At 48.2% G+C, this 18700-nt stretch overlaps 2 protein-coding genes across 4 annotated transcripts; one reads left to right on the forward strand and one right to left on the reverse strand.

Moving 5' to 3' along the window:
- HEPN1 (hepatocellular carcinoma, down-regulated 1) lies at positions 1130-2157 on the forward strand. The gene is given in 3 exon segments (XM_021063954.1): positions 1130-1175; positions 1939-1979; positions 1981-2157. Coding segments are annotated over 3 exon segments (264 nt in total).
- On the reverse strand, positions 1367-17674 carry HEPACAM (hepatic and glial cell adhesion molecule). 3 transcript variants are annotated; one of them, XM_013979535.2, is made up of 7 exons: positions 17190-17674; positions 6410-6751; positions 5342-5623; positions 4956-5055; positions 4224-4465; positions 4023-4093; positions 1367-3512 (listed from the first exon to the last, which is right to left on the reverse strand). In XM_013979535.2, the coding sequence occupies exons 1-7, from the start codon at positions 17272-17274 to the stop codon at positions 3210-3212; spliced, it is 1425 nt and encodes a 474-aa protein (XP_013834989.1). In that variant the 5' UTR covers positions 17275-17674; the 3' UTR covers positions 1367-3209. The 3 variants fall into 3 exon arrangements, with proteins under 3 accessions (XP_013834989.1, XP_020918726.1, XP_005667524.1); XM_021063067.1 differs by having other exon boundaries at positions 4236-4465; positions 17190-17671; XM_005667467.3 differs by having other exon boundaries at positions 4392-4465; positions 17190-17665.

Consider the following 18700-nt stretch of genomic DNA (forward strand, 5'->3'; position numbering starts at 1 on the left):
ACTGATTTAATGAGCCATTCGCAGTTTCACTGTACCGGCTGTGCGTACTTAGACATGCATGGCTTAATCTTTGAGACAAGCATTTGCTACTGGCAGGATCAACCAGGTATCATTTAAATTTTTATTTCAATAGATTATGTTTTTATTTATACGAGTTTCATTTGTTCCTTTTCAAATTTGGTACTTTTTTTTTTTTTAATTGTCACAGGTGTGGCATGTGGAGGTTCCTGGGCCAGGGATTGAATTTGAGCTGCAGTTGCAACTACACTAAAGCTCTGGCAACACTAGACCCTTTAACCCACTAGGCCAGGCAGAGGATCAAACCTATAGCGCCACAGTGACCTGAGCTACTGCAGTCAGATTCTTAACCCACTGCTCCACAGCAGGAACGCCTAAATATGATCACTTTTGATAGTCTCTTGTTGCCTGCTCACTTTTGTAATATTGTTTTTTATTTCTTTCAAGAATTTCATAATTATTTTACATTCTATATCTAATAATTTCAATATCCGAAAGCCTTGGGTGTCTACATCTATTGCTTCTTATATTTGTTGACTTGCATTCATGGTGATTTGTTTCCTTCTGTGTTTAATGAACTTTCCTTGTCAACTCATTTTTGGTTTGTCTTAATCTCTGAAAATTTTTGAAGATGTTTTTCTCCAGAGAGGATTCATATTTTTATTTTAGGAACCTAGGATGCTAGGGTGGAAGCCCCCTTTAGGATACCAGTTTAGTTTAGAAGTCTCAGGTTCAGCTCTTCTACCCTGCCACTGACACAAGTCTGGTCTTCCATTTCAGTGCTAATGCAACATTTGCCCCTGGGTGATCCATATTTTATGAATGCTATGAAGTCAGAACTCACTTTACACTTCCAAGCTTTTGTACATGCTACTCCTTTGCCTGGAACATGTGTCCTTGTATCCTATTAACTAATCTAAGACTAAGTTCAGGCCCGTGCTCCTCCAAGATACTTTGCTGACCATTCCTAATCTGGGTTAGATGCCCCTCTTACATGCTCCTAGAGCACCCTGTATTAACTCTGTCATTGCATTTTCCACACCGTGTTGTAATAACCCGCTTACTTCTTTGTTTTCCTCCTTGAGGCCATCTCCTTGGTATGGGTCACGTCATGGTCACATTGGCTCCCCAGTGTCTAGCACAGGGCATGGTCCATGGTAGGTTAACACAAATTTGTTGAATATAAGAACACCTGAATGAATGAAGGAATGATGATTTTGGAATAGACTATTTAGGATTTCCAAAAGATGATGAAGGATGATGGAGGAAAATGAGAAGAAAAGAGAAAAGGGAAATTACCAGTATTTTTAGGCTATTAGTTTGTTCTGCTTGATTAAGGGGAATAAGATTGTCATTTGATTTCATCAAAATTTTATTGAGCATCCTGTATGTGCTAGGCACTCTGCTAGATGCCTGTAATACAAAGATGAAGATCAAACAAAACAAAAACAAAACCACTTCATTGCTTATACCCCCCAACCCCCCTACCTCTGATTTAAGGCAGATTTGGCTTGAGACCGGGAAGCTGGCCCCTCAGGGATGCAGCACCAGGGCTGGGAGTACAACTTGCCCTCATTTCACTTCAATCTTTACCCTTGCCTCTCAAGGCTGACAGCATGTACTCTTAAGTCCTGCATCTCCCACCTGCCAGAGCAACTTTCCCCTGAGTGCATTATCACCTGGAGAAGGGACCGGGGAAAGTGAGGGGAGCAGTTCTGGCTAAGGAAGGGGAGCTGCAAAAGCACACTTGCTCGGATGAGCCTGGAGATGTGCACAGGGATGGGGAGCTGGGAAGGGCACGACATCCAATTAAGGGTGGAGGGGGGCCAATCAGAAACGTTGTTGCCTTTGGGGCTGGGACAAAACTTGACCCAGTGTGGAATAGTGGGGAACAGCACAGTGCTCTGTGGGATGGTACAGAGTCAGAGCTGGAGCTTAGGAAGCTGGGGAGGGGCCAAGGATGCCCTAGAGGCATCAGGGAAGAGAAGTCAGAACACACAGAGGGACTCCTTTACTTTCAGTTTTTTAACTGCCCTCTCTCCTCACACAGTAGATTATTGTCTTTCCTACAAACTGTTCAAGAGGCGGTGGCATGGGCATGGCCTAGCCACACAGTGGACCAACCATTTGGCATTTTGATGTTTGTGTGAATAGGGAGTCTGCACTTGTCCAGTCTCCCTGGCTCTGAGCATCTGAGAGCAGGGCAGGTGAGAGGCCAGAGACCAAGGGTTGGATCATGTCTCTAAGACACCCTGGGTCTGGATAAGTCTTCTCCTCCCACTACCATTTCTGGGGAGAGTTGAACTTTATTTTCTTACAGCTGAAGGAAGCCCAGCCACCTTTCCCAGTATGATTGTTTGAAAGGCTTTCTACAAAGCCAGGGAGAAGACATAGGTATGAGGGGTTAAAAGACAGTTCTTTTGCTGTAGCTTTCTGAGCCTGGGGAATGAGTGAGAAGCCCCTTCTCTATTCCCTAGAGAAGGAAAGAATGCTGGGCAGGCGACTGAGAGAGGCTATGGGAAGAGGTCAAGCGTGGGAGGCCTGAATCCTTTGCCCTTGCTAGAACCGGGATGGGGAGGCGGTGAGCGGCAAAGTAATGTATTTGAGCTCCTCCCTCACCAACTGGTAGATACTCAGTTACCAGATGCCTGAAAAGGGTGCTCCAAGGCAGTGTCTTCACAGTGATTCCCAGATGCTCAGAACAGCCCCCTGTACACCCAGTAAAGGGTATTTGACTTCTATTTGGGACAGTTGTGCAACTGGGGCAAGTGGCCTCACTGATCTGGGCTTGCCCAAAAAAAGCGCCCCAGGAGCCAGGAGTCAGTTCCCAGCTAAGGGAGACAGGTGGGAATCAAGAGAGCGCCCTAGGAACGGAACAGGGTAGTCAAAGAGGTTAGGTTACTGATGTTAGTTTCCATAAGACCCTTGGGGGATTGGGCCAGAAATTTAATAATCTATACGGTCCTAGGAGGGCACAACCCACACCCACTGAGAACACAGTCAGAGAACTGGGAGCAAATGCAACTCAGCTAATCAGATCCAGTCTCCACTGCCCTGCCGAGTCCCCCAACTGCGCATGCTCACATTGGTCCACTAGCCCGACCCTCACTCCGGGCGGGGACCTCCCCTCATCCCTGTCCCTCCCCGGGAGAGCGGCGTGTGCAGGCGCCTCATGGGGGTGCCCCGGAGGCTCAGGCGCTGATCTCCACAGGGCCGGCCTCCTCCTGCTCGCGGATCAGGTGCACGCCCGCAGTCCGCAGTGTGCGCGAGGCGCTGCGCGAGCGGCCGGGTGAGCCCGGAGCCCGAGGCGGCGACGTGTGCGTCCGGCTGGTGGCGGGAGAGCACGCTGGGGAGCGCGGGTAGCGGCGGGCGGAGCGGATGGGCAGCCCAGGCGAGCGGCCCGGCACGGCGGGCGACACGGAGTAGCCGGGCGGGCCAGGCTCTGTCGCGCTCCGAGGCTCCTGGGCGGGGTTCTCCTCGGACTCTGGGGAGTCCTGCAAGCACAAGTGCCGCTTGGGTCAGCTGACAGCCCGCCTGCTCTGGGAGCGTGCCTGGCATTCCAGGGCGCTGGGAGTATCGAGGTGGAGGGACCTCTCCTGGAAGTCTGCACACATAGATAGGTCTGGTTTTTCTTGCAACACAGGACACATGGTGCCTGGTAGATAATAGGTGCTCATTAAATGTTGAAATGTATTAACGTGAATGCTTTATCCACATATTCTCTGCTTTCCACATGCCTTGGACAGCGTGGGGGCAGAGTTGGTGGAAACCAAATTCCTGAGATTAAGCCTAAATCTGCCACTGATTTACCTGTTTGATGCTGGGCAAGTCATTTCACCCCTGTCAGCCTTATTTTTCTCATCTCTAAAGAGGGGATGACTCAAATATTTCTCAGGGTTATTCTGTGTACTATAAAGGGATATCAATATGGCATGGCCGCCTAGCACCAGGATAGGTGGGGGCTGATGGAGCGTTTGTGGGGCACCCAACCTGCAGCAGCTCACCTTGTCCTTCAGAATGTAGAGTGCCATGGGGTTCTTCCGCTCCTGCTCTGCACTTCGTGGGAGGGTGTCTGCTGCAGGGGGCAAAGAAGGGAGTGTCTGGCCTAGGTACAGGACCCTTTCCACCAGCCAGCACCTACACTCTTTACTCCCCAGTGGCCAATTAAGGTCCCGCCACAACCTCCACCGAAGGATTGGGAATACCTGGGGTCCTACCTTGGGCGCTCCTCTCCCTGCTCTGCAGTCTTCGTGCAGTTGGTGGAGGAAGGGGCCCTGCAGAGCTGGCTTCCTTGTCGCCCAGTTCTGCCTTTTCCCAGCAGCCCACTGATCTGAGTGAAGATGGGATGGGTGAGTGGGTGGCTGGGAGCTCACCTTCTGCTTTCGGGCGGTCATCATTCTGATCCATATATTCCAGGGAGTTTTGCTTCTCCAGCTTCCTCTTCTTCCTGCAAATCAACCCGGCACCCTGTGAACAGAGCTGTTGTGTGTGAGCAGAAATTCTGGGGGTGGGGACACAGGGGGATCTGATGGCCGTTAATGAGGCCTTGAAACAGGAAGAACGGGCTGGGTGTGGTGGGAGTAGTCCAGAACTTTGGGATATGCGCCTCACGTATGGGTTTGCAAACAAAGTCTGACCTTGGCATTGTGAGAGTGGGCAAGTCATTTAACTAATCTGAATCTCAGGTCATTACCTGTAAAATACAGATAATCACACTTAAAGGTAGCCTGCTAATCACAAATGGTGCCTGGCTTACAAAAGGTGCCATGCAAGTGAAACCATTATTAATAGTGCTGGAGCGGAGTTCTCCTGTGGCCCAGTGGGCTAAGGATTTCCTGGGAGGAAAGGCATTTAAAGAGACTGGGGGAAGAATAGAGCTTGGGGCTGGGATAGAAGAGAGGATTAGGGTGCTCAGAGAGTGGAACTTGCAGGGTTACCCAGACTTCTTGGAGGGTTTCCAGCAGGCACAAACTGTCACCAAGGTCACGAGGAGGAAGATGCCTCCTGTGGACAAGATGATGTAGAGGGAGCTTCTTCCTAGGGAGAGAGAGACAGAGGAGGGAGAGACTTCAAAAGGGGCAGTGGGTGAGGAGGGCTTCCTGCAGCTGAAGGAAGAGAAAAGGAGCCCCAGGCAGCATGGCAGGTGTGGTGGACCTTGCCCAGAGTCCCACCTGCTGCTGTCTTCCATGGAGAGCTGCCCCATCTCTGCCTCATTCCCCCACTTCCCCCCCACCCCCATCTCTGTATGGGATGTCCTTAGCCCCTCACAGGTACCTGCCTCCCAGGGTTTTGCATCCCAAGGGAGGGCAGCAGGGAGACTCACTGTACACTGTGATCTTGATGGGCGGGCTGCGGCCCTGGCTGATGGGGTTCTCCACCACACAGCTGTACAGGTCATCATCCTCCATGAGCACACGGGTGATGGTGAGCACCTTTTGGTCGGGGGACAGGAGCATTCTCGAGTCATTGAGGAGAGGCTTGCCATCCTTCAGCCAGGTGTAGCTGGGCTTGGTGCCATTCTCGTGTGAACAGTTCAGGGTGAAGGCCTCACTGAGCTCCAGCACTGTGGTCGAAGCCACTAATACCTGCGGCCTCGAAATGGGCACTGAGCCCAGGGATAGGGGAGCCTGTGAGCCAGGGGCCCAAAAGCATTTCCCTGCCCCTTTTTGAGCCACCCCCACACTGAATCAGCTGCCACAGCAGTGACAATGCTAGATGCTTAACCCACAAGGGAACTCATAAGTGCCTACCTTCTAGGTCAATCTGTGGTCTTCAGAGGTCATCCGTCTAGTTCTTTACCATTACCCAACCATCCATCCATCCATCCATCCATCCATCCATCCATCCATCCACTCATTTACCCACTAGTTATTGAGCACCTACTGAGCATCGGGGGTACCATGCTGAACAAGACAGCTATGGTCCATGCCCTCATGGACCTCCCCTTCCCTTCTTCCCAAGTACCTTTCCAAGGTGTCTTAAACCGACCCAGGCTGGAAGATACTTCAGTTGGGCTAAGCTTAGATCCAACTGGATCCAAATACTAGCTCTATCACTTACTACTGCATGATCTTGGGTACGTTATTCGCCCTCCTTGTGCCTCAGTTTCCTCATTTGCAAAATGGGGTCCATGATATTAACTATCCCTAGAGTCTTATGAGCTTTAAATTAGTCAATATAGGCAAAGCACTGACAATAATTTCTGACACATAGTAAGCACTCTCTACGTGTTAGCTGGGCCCACCTGCCAACCTTTCACATCCAGCTGGCTTGCTCTCAGCCATTATGTGGCTTTTGTGTGGGTTTTGCTGGGGTCTAGCTAGTGAACTAGGGGGACGTGGCCCCAGTCCCAGTCACCAGTCCCAACTCTTTCCCTGCCAGAGCACTTTACCATCCACAGTGAGGTTGATGGTCTTCTCCCCAGTGAAGGTGTCATCGGTGATGGAGATCTCAACCTCATAGGTGCCCTCATCAGCCAGCTGCAGGTCGCTGAGCAGCAGGGAGCCATTTTCAAAGAGGCGGATGCGGTCCCGATAGTCAGGCCGCAGGGTGCCAATGACCTCTGTGCCAATGGACTGAACCACGGTCACTGGCTTGTCCCGCTTCAGCTGCCACTTTACCACGGGCTTGTCACTGCTGGTGCTGCTGTACTGCACGGAAAGCAGCGCTGCCTTCCCCACTGTGCCGTGGATCAAGCGCACGGGGCTGGTGATGTTCACCCCCTCCAGAGGCTCTGTGAACAGAGGCCCGCGGGGAGAAGGCAGCATCAGGCCCTGGATCCTTGCCCTCCTCCCATCTTTGAGACCTCTGGTTTCTCCAGGGCTCCCCCACCCTTCTGTGCCTTCCACTCCCCATCAGGCCTTCCTTCTTACCTGTTGGTGCCATCTCACTCACTGTAGCTCTAGCCCCTCTGCTCCTCCATCATCCCTCACATCCATCCCCTTGTCCTCCATCCTCCCTCTATCTGGACCTCTGCCTCTAGCAGTTTCCCCCATTGCCTTCCTCTTGAAGAAGTTTCCACTAAACTACATCCTTTGTGGTCCATTTATGGAAATATTTATTTATTCATTTTTTATTTATTTTTTTGCTTTTTAGGGCCACACCCGAGGCATATAGAGGTTCCCAGGCTAGGTGTCCAATCAGAGCTGTAGCTGCCAGCCTACACCACAGCCACAGCAGTGCAGGATCCAAGCCATGTCTGTGACCTACACCAAAGCTCAGGGCAATGTCAGATCCTTAACCCACTGAGCCCAGGGATTGAACCTGCAACCTCATGGTTCCTAGTCAGATTCATTTCCGCGGCGCTGTGATGGGAACCCCTGGAAATATTTATTGAGACTTCCCATGTGCCAGACACTGTTCTCTGTCCCTAGAATATATCAATGAGCAAAACTGACAAATACCCCCATCCCTGAAGCCTATATGTCATTAGACCTCAGAGTGAATGTCACATTTTCTCCTTGATTGGGCTTTGGGAGAGTGGGGAATGGAGAAAGCATGGAAACATAGATTCACAAAGAAAGGAGTGTGTCACAAGGCAGGGCCAATAAAGGGGAAGTTAGGGGGCCAAAAAACAACTGGATCAGTTTCCAGCCATACCAAGAGCCTCCCTTATCCTTGCCTCAGCTGCACATAGCATCTTACTAGGCCTGCCCCCACCACAGAATAGTCCTGGAAATTCACTAAACTCCAGCCCAGTTTGAATTTCCTCTAGAAGAGGCATTTGGAACAGGTCAAACCAAGATGTTGGAATCAGAAGGTCTTCTAAGACTGGGCTCCACCACTTACTGGCTGTGTGGGTTTGGGCAAGTCATCTTTCAAGGCCTCCCTCTTCTCTTTTAGAAAATGAGGATGATAACAATAACAAGAGCAACTCCCTTATCAAGCTCACAATGCAAAAGCACAATATGTTTGTCAGCTGTTGTGGTGTAGCGGAGAGAACGCAGGATTGAGCATCAGAGATTTGGGCCCCATTGTTTTTTGTTTGTTTGTTTTTTGTTTTGTCTTTTTAGGGCTATACCCGAGGCATCTGGAGGTTCCCAGGCTAGGGGTCTAATCGGAGTTGTAGCTGCTGCCAGACACAGCCAGATCCAAGCTGTGTCTTTAAACTACACCACAGCTCACAGCAATGCTGGATCTTTAACCCACTGAGCAAGGCCAGGGATCGAACCCACGACCTCATGGTTCCTAGTCGGATATGTTTCTGCTGTGCCACAACAGGAACTCCGAGGGCCCCATGGTTGACCTAGGACCAAGGAGAAGCTGCTTATCTGCTTGGGGCTCAGATTTCCCACATGTTCAACGAGTTAAACTAGATGGTCTTATGGTTTGTTTCAGCCCTATAGTTCTGAGATTTTACCATCTCATCCAATGGCAGGTCCATCCAGAGACATGTCTCACACTTCAGAGATCTCTTAGGAGCTTTGCAACCTGAACAGATGCTATTCACTGGCGTTACCTAGCCTCGTAGAGCAAGAGGGAAGGGTTTTTTGGAGAAGATGTCAGCTGGGAACAGGATTGAGTTTAGCTGAGTAGACATAGACACATCAGGTCTCTCTGCATCCTCAGCTGCTTCCTTTGACTGTCATTGTCTCTGAAGTTCCTTCTTCCTTTCTCATCTCTATTTCCCACTCCGCTATTGCTGCAGTGTAGATTTGGGGAAGCTAAGCTGTATCTTTCCAATCCCTATTCCTCTCCTTGTGCCTAGAGGACCCAGACCAAACCAGGAGGCAATGAATCTAAAAGGTTAGCTATGGGAGTTCCTGTCGTGGCTCAGAGGTTAACGAATCCGACTTGGAACTGTGAGGTTGCGGGTTCAATCCCTGGCCTTGCTCAGTGGGTTAAGGATCTGGCGTTGCCATGAGCAGTGGTGTAGGTTGTAGACGCAGCTCAGATCCTGCGTTGCTGTGGCTGTGGTATAGGCCAGCAGCTATAGCTCTGATTAGACCTCTAGCCTGGGAACTTCCATATGCCATGGGAGCAGCCCTAGAAAAGGCAAAAAGACAAAAAATAAAAAAATTAAAAGGTTAGCTACAAGGATTGAAGCAAATTTAATTTAATAAACATATTCAATCCATTTTTAGAACAAGTGCTTTGCTAAATAGTGAGCTCATTGGAGTTCCTATTGTGGCGCAGCAGAAACAAATCCAACTAGTATCCATGAGGATGCGGGTTTGATCCTTGGCCTCACTCAGTAGGTTAAGGATCCTTCATTGCCGTGAGCTGTGACGTAGGTGGCAGATGCGGCTCAGATCCTGTGTTGCTGTGGCTGTGGCTATGGCCAGCAGCTGTATCTCCAATTCTATCCTAGCCTGGGAACTTCCATATGTTGTGGGTGCAACCCTAAAAAAAAGCAAAAGAAAAAGTGAGCTCATCATCTTTGGAAGTGTTCAAGGAAAGGCCAACTGACTGTTTTTCACCTCTCTGTGCTTCCATTTCCTCCTCTGTTTAATGAGGTGGTGGGAACCAGATGATCTCTGAGGACCTTCCCAACCCTGACAGTCTATGATCCACTTCCTGCCACATATGTTAAAATCATAAAACCTTAAGTGTGAAAGAGATTCCTCTAATGATTAAAGCTACTTATATGTATGAATATTACATATTCATTATTGAGAAGAGTCTCATTTGGGGGGAGGTAGAAGGGACAAAATCAACTATTTTCAAATTTTTTTTATAGGTATTTTTGTTCCCATGAAACCTTATGTAAATCAAAAAGAAGGGAAGTTTAGAGCTAGAAGGCTCCCCTGATTTGGTAGAAGAGGAAATGAGGACCAGAGTCCTGTCCTTCCATATATCTTGGAGTCCCACTAGAAATTCTCTGTGTATCAGACTGAAATTCGTTTGACTACATGATCTTTAAGATTTCTGCATTTTTCTGTCATTATTTAGATGGGAGTTCCTGCCTTGCATCTGTTAGGTCCCAGGCTTGGTTTGATTTAGAAACATAAGCTTTCAAATTTCCCTGAATAGGCAAATAGGGTTTGGCATGTGTGACCTGAGGTGGCTCTGAAACAAATCATGGAGTTTGTTAAAGCCCAGAGTGGGAACATCTACTCTCCCCCCCATTCTTTGCAACTTTGTCTGAAGCGTTGGGGCCGGCACATGAGGATGACATATAGGGGTTTGGGCTACGTGAGGGCAGAGCCACTCTGAGGTATAGCAAGTTTAAACACCAAGGTTCTCATTTCCTCCTTCCAGGAGGGTGGATAGTGATGGTCCCAGTCCCCAGGAAAAGTGGAAGGGGACGCCCACCATTTTCTCTGGCCCTCCCTTGAGTTTCCTTTGGATCTACTCTCTCCCATCCCATACAGAGCCTTGTAGTGCTCCTGGGATGTCTCTTCCTCCTCCACTCTGCTCTTTCTACCAATTTCTTTCTTTCTTTTTTTCTTTTTCTTTTTTTCTTTTTAGGGTTGCACCCGAGGCATATGGAGGTTCCCAGGCTAGGGGTCGAATCAGAGATACAGCTGCCGGCCTATACCACAGCCAGAGCAACACGGTTTCTGAGTCACGTCTGCGACCTTCACCATAGCCTACGGCAACCCTGGATTCCTGACCCACCGAGCGAAGCCAGGGATTCGAACCCTCATCCTCATGGATACTAGTCAGATTCGTTTCCTCTGAGCCACAGTGGGAACTCCCTCTTTCTACTAATTTAAATTTGATTCTTCTGGATAAAAACCCGGGAGAAGCATCTGGTCTGCCCTGGGCCTCACCTTCCTCTCACCTTCCTCTTGGTAGATGCCTTCCTCTTGCCCGTGAACAGGGTCTGCCCTGCCTGAGTCCTAGGGATGTATGGATGCGTGTTCAGAAGCAGAGGGAGCAGTCTTTCTCAGAAGCTGACAAAGAGAGTATTTTGCTGAGCTGTTTCCCAAAACTCTAGCCAAAATTGGAGCTGGTTTTAAGTTCAGGGTTCCACAACTTTCAAGGGACACAGAGATCTGGGACAGGTGCCAAAGCAGGACGCAGAAGTAAGGAAATGGCTGACGACTCCATCCACAGTGGAAATAAAAGGGACTAGGACTATTCAACCTTGAGAAACGATTAACTTAATCATGTCCTCACGTCTCTGAGGCATCATTATATCGAAAGGCTCTGTTCCCCCTGGAGGCTGAACAAAGGAAATTGACCTCGCAGCAGGATGTACCTGTCAACTTAAACTGCCTACTGGATCAGGTAGGTGGCGGTTGTGAAGTAGGATTTTGACCTGCTGTGACACTAAGCAATGTCAAACTTTAAAGTATAAGAATGTTACCTGCCAATAGCCTTGGGGTCTCTTAATAGCCTCTTCCTTTAAAGAAACCAACTGCACATTTTATGTGTTGCTTTTGCTTGGTAAAGCTTTTCTTTTACCAGTATTTGCCTTAAATTTACCTTTAAAAAGTATCAATGAGGAGTTCCCGTTGTGGCGCAGCAGTTTACGAATCTAAGAACCATGAGGTTTCGGGTTCCATCCCTGGCCTAGCTCAGTGGGTTAAGGATCCAGCATTGCCGTAAGCTGTGGTGTAGGTCACAAACACAGCTTGGATCTAGCGTTGCTGTGGCTCTGGTGTAGGCTGGCAGCTGTAGCTCCAATTGGACCCCTAGCCTGGAAACCTCCATATGCTGCAGGTGCGGCCCTAAAAAAAAGCAAAAAAAAAAAAAAAAATTATTAACGAGATCTGCCAAACATGTATACACTCAATCCATATGCTATAAATCATGGAGGGTTTTGTTTTTGTTTTTATCCTTTTGTCTTTTTAGGTGTTGAATCAGTGCTGCAGTTTTGGCCTACGCCACAGCCACAGCAACGCCAGATCTGAGCCATGTCTGCAACCTACACTATGCTCACAGCAATGCCAGATCCTTAACCCACTGAGTGGGGCGAGGGATGGAACCCACATCCTCATGGATACTAGCTGGGTCCATTACCCACTGAGCCATGATGGGAACTCCTGTCTGGAGGGCTTTTTGTTTTGTTTGGCTGTGTCTCCACAAGGAAGTCTCTCCTTCCCTTTGGCTGCCACAGATACCCTTATCTGGGCTTTCTCCAAGTCTATTCTTTCTTTTTGGAGGTCGTGGAGACCAGAACTGCATACCCCAAGGGCAGCACACAGCATGGTTTTTGAAAAGGAAAAAATATTGCTTTCTGCTTTTTGGTTTTTAATATTCTTCTTAATGAGATAATAATAAAATATATTAAATGTTCTGAGAAAACAATCCCCCTCTTCTGTCCCTATTGCATAGGGGCTTCACTGTTGGGGTTATTGTATTCTTATATTGCTGTTATCTTGAGGCCTACAACAGGTGAAATCACTTTAATTGTCAATCACTCAGGAATATAAAAGAAGACCAGGAAGCAGAAATTATGAAGAAGGCTCTTGGGATCCAGGAAGAGAGGAGTAGCTTTTTGTTTACACTCTAAAGAGTACAGATGTTCAGTAATATGTACTAAATTATTAGGTATTAAGATGACACACAGAGGAGTTCCTGTCGTGGCTCAGTGGTTAACGAATCCTACTAGGAACCATGAGGTTGCAGGTTCAATCCCTGGTGTTGCTTAGTGGGTTAAGGATCTGGCATTGCCATGAGCTGTGGTGTAAGTCTCAGATGCGGCTAGGATCCCACGTTGCTGTGGCTCTGGCGTAGGCCGGTGGCTACAGCTCTGATTCGACCCCTAGCCTGGGAACGTCCATATGCCTCAGGAGCAGCCCAAGAAAATGGCAAAAAGACAAAAAAAAAAAAAAAAAAAAGACACACAGAGATTTATTGTGTTTTGGATTGGAACAATCATTATTGTTAGGCTGTCAATTCTCCCAAAATGACTTATAAATTTAATACAATACCAATCAAAATGCCAGGAGTTTTACACTGTGGTATTGGCACAAATAGAGACAAGTAGATGATCAACAGAACAGAACAGAGTCCAAAAACAGACATATGCTCGCTTGACTTATGACAAAGGAGACATTGCAGTGAAGTGGAGAAAGAATTTTTTTTCCAATAAATAGTCCTAGGCCACGTAGGGGAAAAAAAAAAAAAAAAGAATCTTGACCCTTACCACATATCTCACACAAATAGCAATTCTAGGTGGATTGTAGCTCTTAAATGTGAAAGGTAAAACAATAGTGTTTTAAAAAGAAAACATAGGCAAATATCTCCATGACTTGAGGGCAGACACAGATTTCAGGTAAATCTCTAGGAGCCAGGGCCACATGATCCAGCTGGCCTTTAGTACCAGTCTTTGCTTTTATTTATTTATTTTTTTTCAGGCTGCACTGCGGCACATGGAGGTTCCCCGGCTAAGGGGTCAAACTGGAGCTATAGCTGCTGGCTTACACCACAGCCACAGCAATGCAGAATCTGAGCTGAGTCTTAGACCTACACCACAGCTCACCGCAACGCTGGATCCTTAACCACTGAGCAAGACCAGGGATGGAACCTGTATCCTCATGGATGTTAGTCAGATTCATTAACCACTGAGCCACGATGGGAACTCCCATAGTGCCAGTCTTAAAACTACATTTCCCAGCTTCCCTTGCAGTTAGGCATGGCCATGTCACTAAGTTCTAGCCCATTAAACTGTTAAACATGGTGGGTACCACTTATAGGCTGATTTAATAAAACTTCACTCTCTCTTTTTTTAGTCCTCTACCTAAAAGAAATGGAGATAAATCTCAGAGTGACCACTGGAAAACTCAGGTAGAAGTTGACAGAGCTCCATCAGCTTGGCCCCTGAAAAATCTCACTGAATAGAGTCCGTCCTCATCCCAGACCTAGTCTAAAATGGCACTGACTACTCCGTGGTTAACACCAGGAACTTGTATTTTGGAATTTATTTGTCATAGAAGCTGACGTTTTCCTAGTAGATTGAGGAAGGCAGGAATTCCTTACAGTATCTCAGCTCTTTATTGCTCTGGAGTCCACAGCAGTACAATGGCCTGACCCTGTACTCACTTCTTACCTGTCACAGGTCATAACTAATATTTTATTAGCACAGTTTATATTTAGAATTTTTTTATACTAATTAAGCCCATTTTCCCACACAGAAGATCTGTCGTCACCTTTTGCTTTTGCCTAGTCACACTGATGGACAAGATCTTTCCATAATTTTTTCCATACCATTTGATGACTTGAAAGAGTTTAGGGGAGTTCCCATTGTGGCTCAGTGGTAGCAAACCTGACTAATAACCATGAGGACGTGGGTTCAATCCCTGGCCTTGCTCAGTGGGTTGAGGATCTGGCATTGCCAAGAGCTGTGGTGTAGGTCTCCTCAGTGGGCTTTTGCTCTCTGTCTTCTTCCTGTCTTAGAGTTCCTTCATGTTCCATTTTCAGGTCATCTTCTCCTCCAAGGTGAAAATTTATTTATTTTCATTGTTTCAAATCTCTTCTATGAGCTGACAACTTCCAAATACCTCTCTCCAACCCTGACCTCTCTGTCGCCCAGCTTCAGGATATTCAGCATCTCTTCACAGATCTCTCATGGGCATTTCAACACTAATGATCCTATTCCCCAACCCAGCCCCATTTTTTTTTTTTTTCAAATTTATGTCGTTCAGTCTGTGTTTTCTTTTTTTTTTTTTTTTTTTGTCTTTTGTTGTTGTTGCTATTTCTTGGGCCGCTCCCGCGGCATTGTTGTTGTTGTTGTTGTTGTTGCTATTTCTTGGGCCACTCCCGCGGCATATGGAGGTTCCCAGGCTAGGGGTCCAATCGGAGCTGTAGCCACCGGCCTACGCCAGAGCCACAGCAACTCGGGATCCGAGCCGCGTCTGCAACCTACACCACAGCTCACGGCAACGCCGGATCGTTAACCCACTGAGCAAGGGCAGGGACCGAACCCGCAACCTCATGGTTCCTAGTCGGATTCGTTAACCACTGCGCCACGACGGGAACTCCCCCATTTTTTTTTTTAAGGTTTTGCACAGAAACCCTTCCTCCTTCTCTAGATCCTCTCACTTCCTATCAATTACTACATCCTGATTATCCTTCCAAATAGTATCTCAACATCCTTCATTACCTCTCTCTTCATTCTAATTCCAGCACATGTCATTTCTCTCCTTAACTCTTGCAATAGCCCTGTGATGGGTTGAACTGTGTCCCCTAAAATTCATATCTTGAAATCCTAACCCCCAGTCCCAGCAGTGGGGTCATTGCAGGGGTAATAAGTTAAGATGAGGTCATACTAGAGGGGGGTGGGCCCCTAATCCAAGATGACTGGTGTCCTTATCCAAAGGAGAAATTTGTATTTAGACACAAGCACAAGGAGAACATCAGGGGAAGTTTAAAGTTGATGCTGTCCCAGCCCAGGAACTACCAGAAGCTCACAGAGTGGCCTGGAACAGATCCTTCTCCAGAGCCTTCAGAGGAAGTGCAGACTTGCTGACACCTTGATCTGTGATTTTTGGCCTCCAGAGCTGTGAGACAATGTATTTCTCTGGGTGAAACCACCCTGTTTGTGGCTCTCTGTTCCAGCAGCCCTGGCAAATGGATACAGGCTTCCTTTCCTATCTTGTTTGCCCCCAGTGTCACCTGCCTCCAATGTCTCACTTCAGAATGCGCGATCTAGCCCTGCCTGTTTCCAGGTTAAAAACCATTCAATGGGAATTCCTGTCCTGGCTCAGTGGTTAATGAACCCGACAGGTATCCATGAGGACATGGGTTCAATCCCTGGCTTCACTCAGTGGGTTAGGGATCCGGCGTGTTTCCGTGAGTCGTGGTGTAGGTCGCAGATTCGGCTCGGATCCCAAGTTGCTGTGACTATGGCGTAGGCCAGCAGCTACAGCTCCTATTAGAACCCTAGCCTGGGAACTTCCATATGCCATGGGTGTGACCCTAAAAAGACAAAAACAAACAAACAAACAAACACAAAAACACAATGCCTTTTCCAACCCCACCACTTGCAAATTATATTCCAGTTTCCTTAGCATGGTTTACAAGTCTCATCTAACTCAATTTACACTTTCCTCTCTGGCAGCAGGTGACTGAATGGGCTGCTCCTAAACACATGACACCATTTCAAGCTGTTGGCCCATTTTCCCAACTATAATGCTCACTTCCGCACCTACCTATTTTTCTCATCCTTTAAAATTTAGTGCAGACATTGCCCAGAATATCCCCTGATATTTCTCCCCACCCCTCACCCCACCCTTCACAATCAGCACCAGCTTCCTGATGGATAGGAGACCTCTCTCTGAGCCTGGTCACCCTCTGTATATCTGACTCTAGTCATTTCTGCATTTCATTAAAATGATCACTGCCTCTATTTGCCCAATTAAATTGTGAATTCCTAGGCTTTTTGGAATAGTGCATGTGTGCGCGTGAGTTTGTGTAAGCACATATATTTAATATAGGATCATTTTTCTGGAGTTCCCGTTGTGGCGCAGTGGTTAATGAATCCGACTAGGAACCATGAGGTTGCGGGTTCAGTCCCTGCCCTTGCTCAGTGGATTAAGGACCCAGCATGGCCGTGAGCTGTGGTGTAGGTCGCAGACGTGGCTCGAATCCCGCGTTGCTGTGGCTCTGGTGTAGGCCAGCAGCTACAGCTCCGATTGGACCCCTAGCCTGGGAACCTCCATATGCCGTGGGAGCGGCCCAAGAAATAGCAAAAAAAGACCAAAAAAAAAAAAAAAAAAAAGATCATTTTTCTAAGGAACTGATGGGAGCGGTGTAGGAGGTAGGTGTGTTTGTCGCGCGGGGTGAGTTATGGATAAGTTGGTGTTAATATCCCAAACCATGAGGCTCATTATCTCCAAAGCTTCTTTCACCCCGCTTGCTGTTTTATCATCAGAGAAGCCGGGGGCAGGGGGGGATGTTGGGGAGGTACAACACCATGATTTCCCCACCCCTCCAAGCCCCACCATAATCCCTTGGAAAGAATGCTGGACTGGCCCACGCCAACAAGACATCCCATAAGAAATGGCTCATTGCCTCCCATCTAATGTACTGAATGCCGTGGGAGCTCCAAAGTCATGCAGCCTTTTGGGGGAGGGGGGCAGGGGCCAGGCAGGAGGCACACAGAATGAAGAAATACATTCAACACTAATGCCTGAATTCACTGAGATGCTTCCCACGGTGGCTGAGCATTCTCCCCTCCTCCCGCCCCAAAGGCATTCTGGCCCTCAGCTCTCCCCTCCCTCTCCTTTGAAAGTCCCGGGTCGCTTCTGCAGACCCTGTCTTACCCTCTGGTCTCCTACCTGTCCGGATCAGAAGCAGGTAGACAAAGGGAGCGAGGCGCAGGGCACTGAAGGCTCTGGACAGGGCTTCCCTTTCTCTCTTCATTTTGGGTGGCGTTCTCCAGCTCTGGTGCAGACAATTAGCATGATTTCTCCACTCTGGGCACGTCCCTTTGTACCACTCGGAGTTTCTCTGCCCGAACACAACCCTGCCAAGTTCCCTCTGAATACACAGAGCTCTGTGTGTTGCTGGGCTTGTTCTCTCCTCTCTCTCAGACCTGGCATTTTCTAGTTTCAAAGCCCTACATCCCGGGTTCGGAAGAGGGTATCTGCCTGGGAGATCATCACCAGGGTGGGTTCCAATCTGATGGGTCCGAGCAGCCCTGCAGTCCTTCCCCTGTCTGCGCTGAGCCCCACTACCAGGGGGACATGAGGATTTGGGCTCAATGAGGGGACTGGGCTAGGACACATTCTCAACTGGACCTTGTGTATCCCAACCTATCCTGTCTCATCTCACGCTTCTTGTTCCAGTGAAGGAGGGTGCACGCCAGGGATAGACTTCCAATAAGCTCTGGAAAGAGGGGTGGAGAGGAGGTCTTAAGAACCTGGGGAATGAGAGATTCCAGAAACAGCTGGAATCCACCCTGCTGTTCCACCCCAAGGGAAGAAGATGGGAAATTGGCTTGAATTCTATTATTTTTCCTACTCGTCCTGGTCCTGCTTGGCATTTCTTTCTTCTTAGCATCTCATAGATGTTGGGAACCTCCTTCCAGAAGCTACTCTGCTCAATCCCCAGCCTCCAGCCCATTTTCCAGAACATATCAAAGCAAAGAGGAAGGTAATACCCCAAGAACCAACATCCTGGGGTTCAACAGCTATGGCCCAGCTGTTTCCTCAAGTCTCAAGGCATAATGTTGAGAAACACCCCAGCACTACGCTGACCCCTTGTTACCATGTCTGCATCTTCTGAGGGCTGCCAGTGGAATGTGTGCTTGCTGATTCTGTGATCTGGGGATGGGCACACAATCTTGTTATGCCTCCACTTTCACATCTGTAAAATTGGGGAAACAATGGCTTCTTTGTAGGAATTATTGGGAGAACTGATGAAGGTTTAGTACAATAGTGTGCCTAGGAAATTCTTTGCTGGAAAGACGACATTTTAAACTTCTTTTTTGGCCATGCCCATGGCATGCGGAAGTTCCTGGGCTAGAGATCAAACCTGCACCAAATAGCAATGACCATACAGGATATTTAACCTGCTGAGCCACCAGGGAACTACAAACTTAAAAAAAAAAAAAAAAATTGCCTCCTCTTCTTCTCTCTCATTCCTTTAGGGATCTTTATATCTTTGTGTGTGTGTGTTTTGTCTTTTTAGGGCCGCATCCACAGCATGTGGAAATTCCCAGGCTAGGGGTTGAATTGGAGCTATAGCTGCTGGCCTATGCCACAGCCATAGCCATAGCAACTTGGGATCCAAGCTGAGTCTGTGACCTACACCACAGCTCACGGCATTGCCGGATCCCCAACCCACT

Source organism: Sus scrofa, chromosome 9, assembly GCF_000003025.6.
Source record: "Sus scrofa isolate TJ Tabasco breed Duroc chromosome 9, Sscrofa11.1, whole genome shotgun sequence".
Classification (NCBI taxonomy): Eukaryota; Metazoa; Chordata; class Mammalia; order Artiodactyla; family Suidae; genus Sus; species Sus scrofa.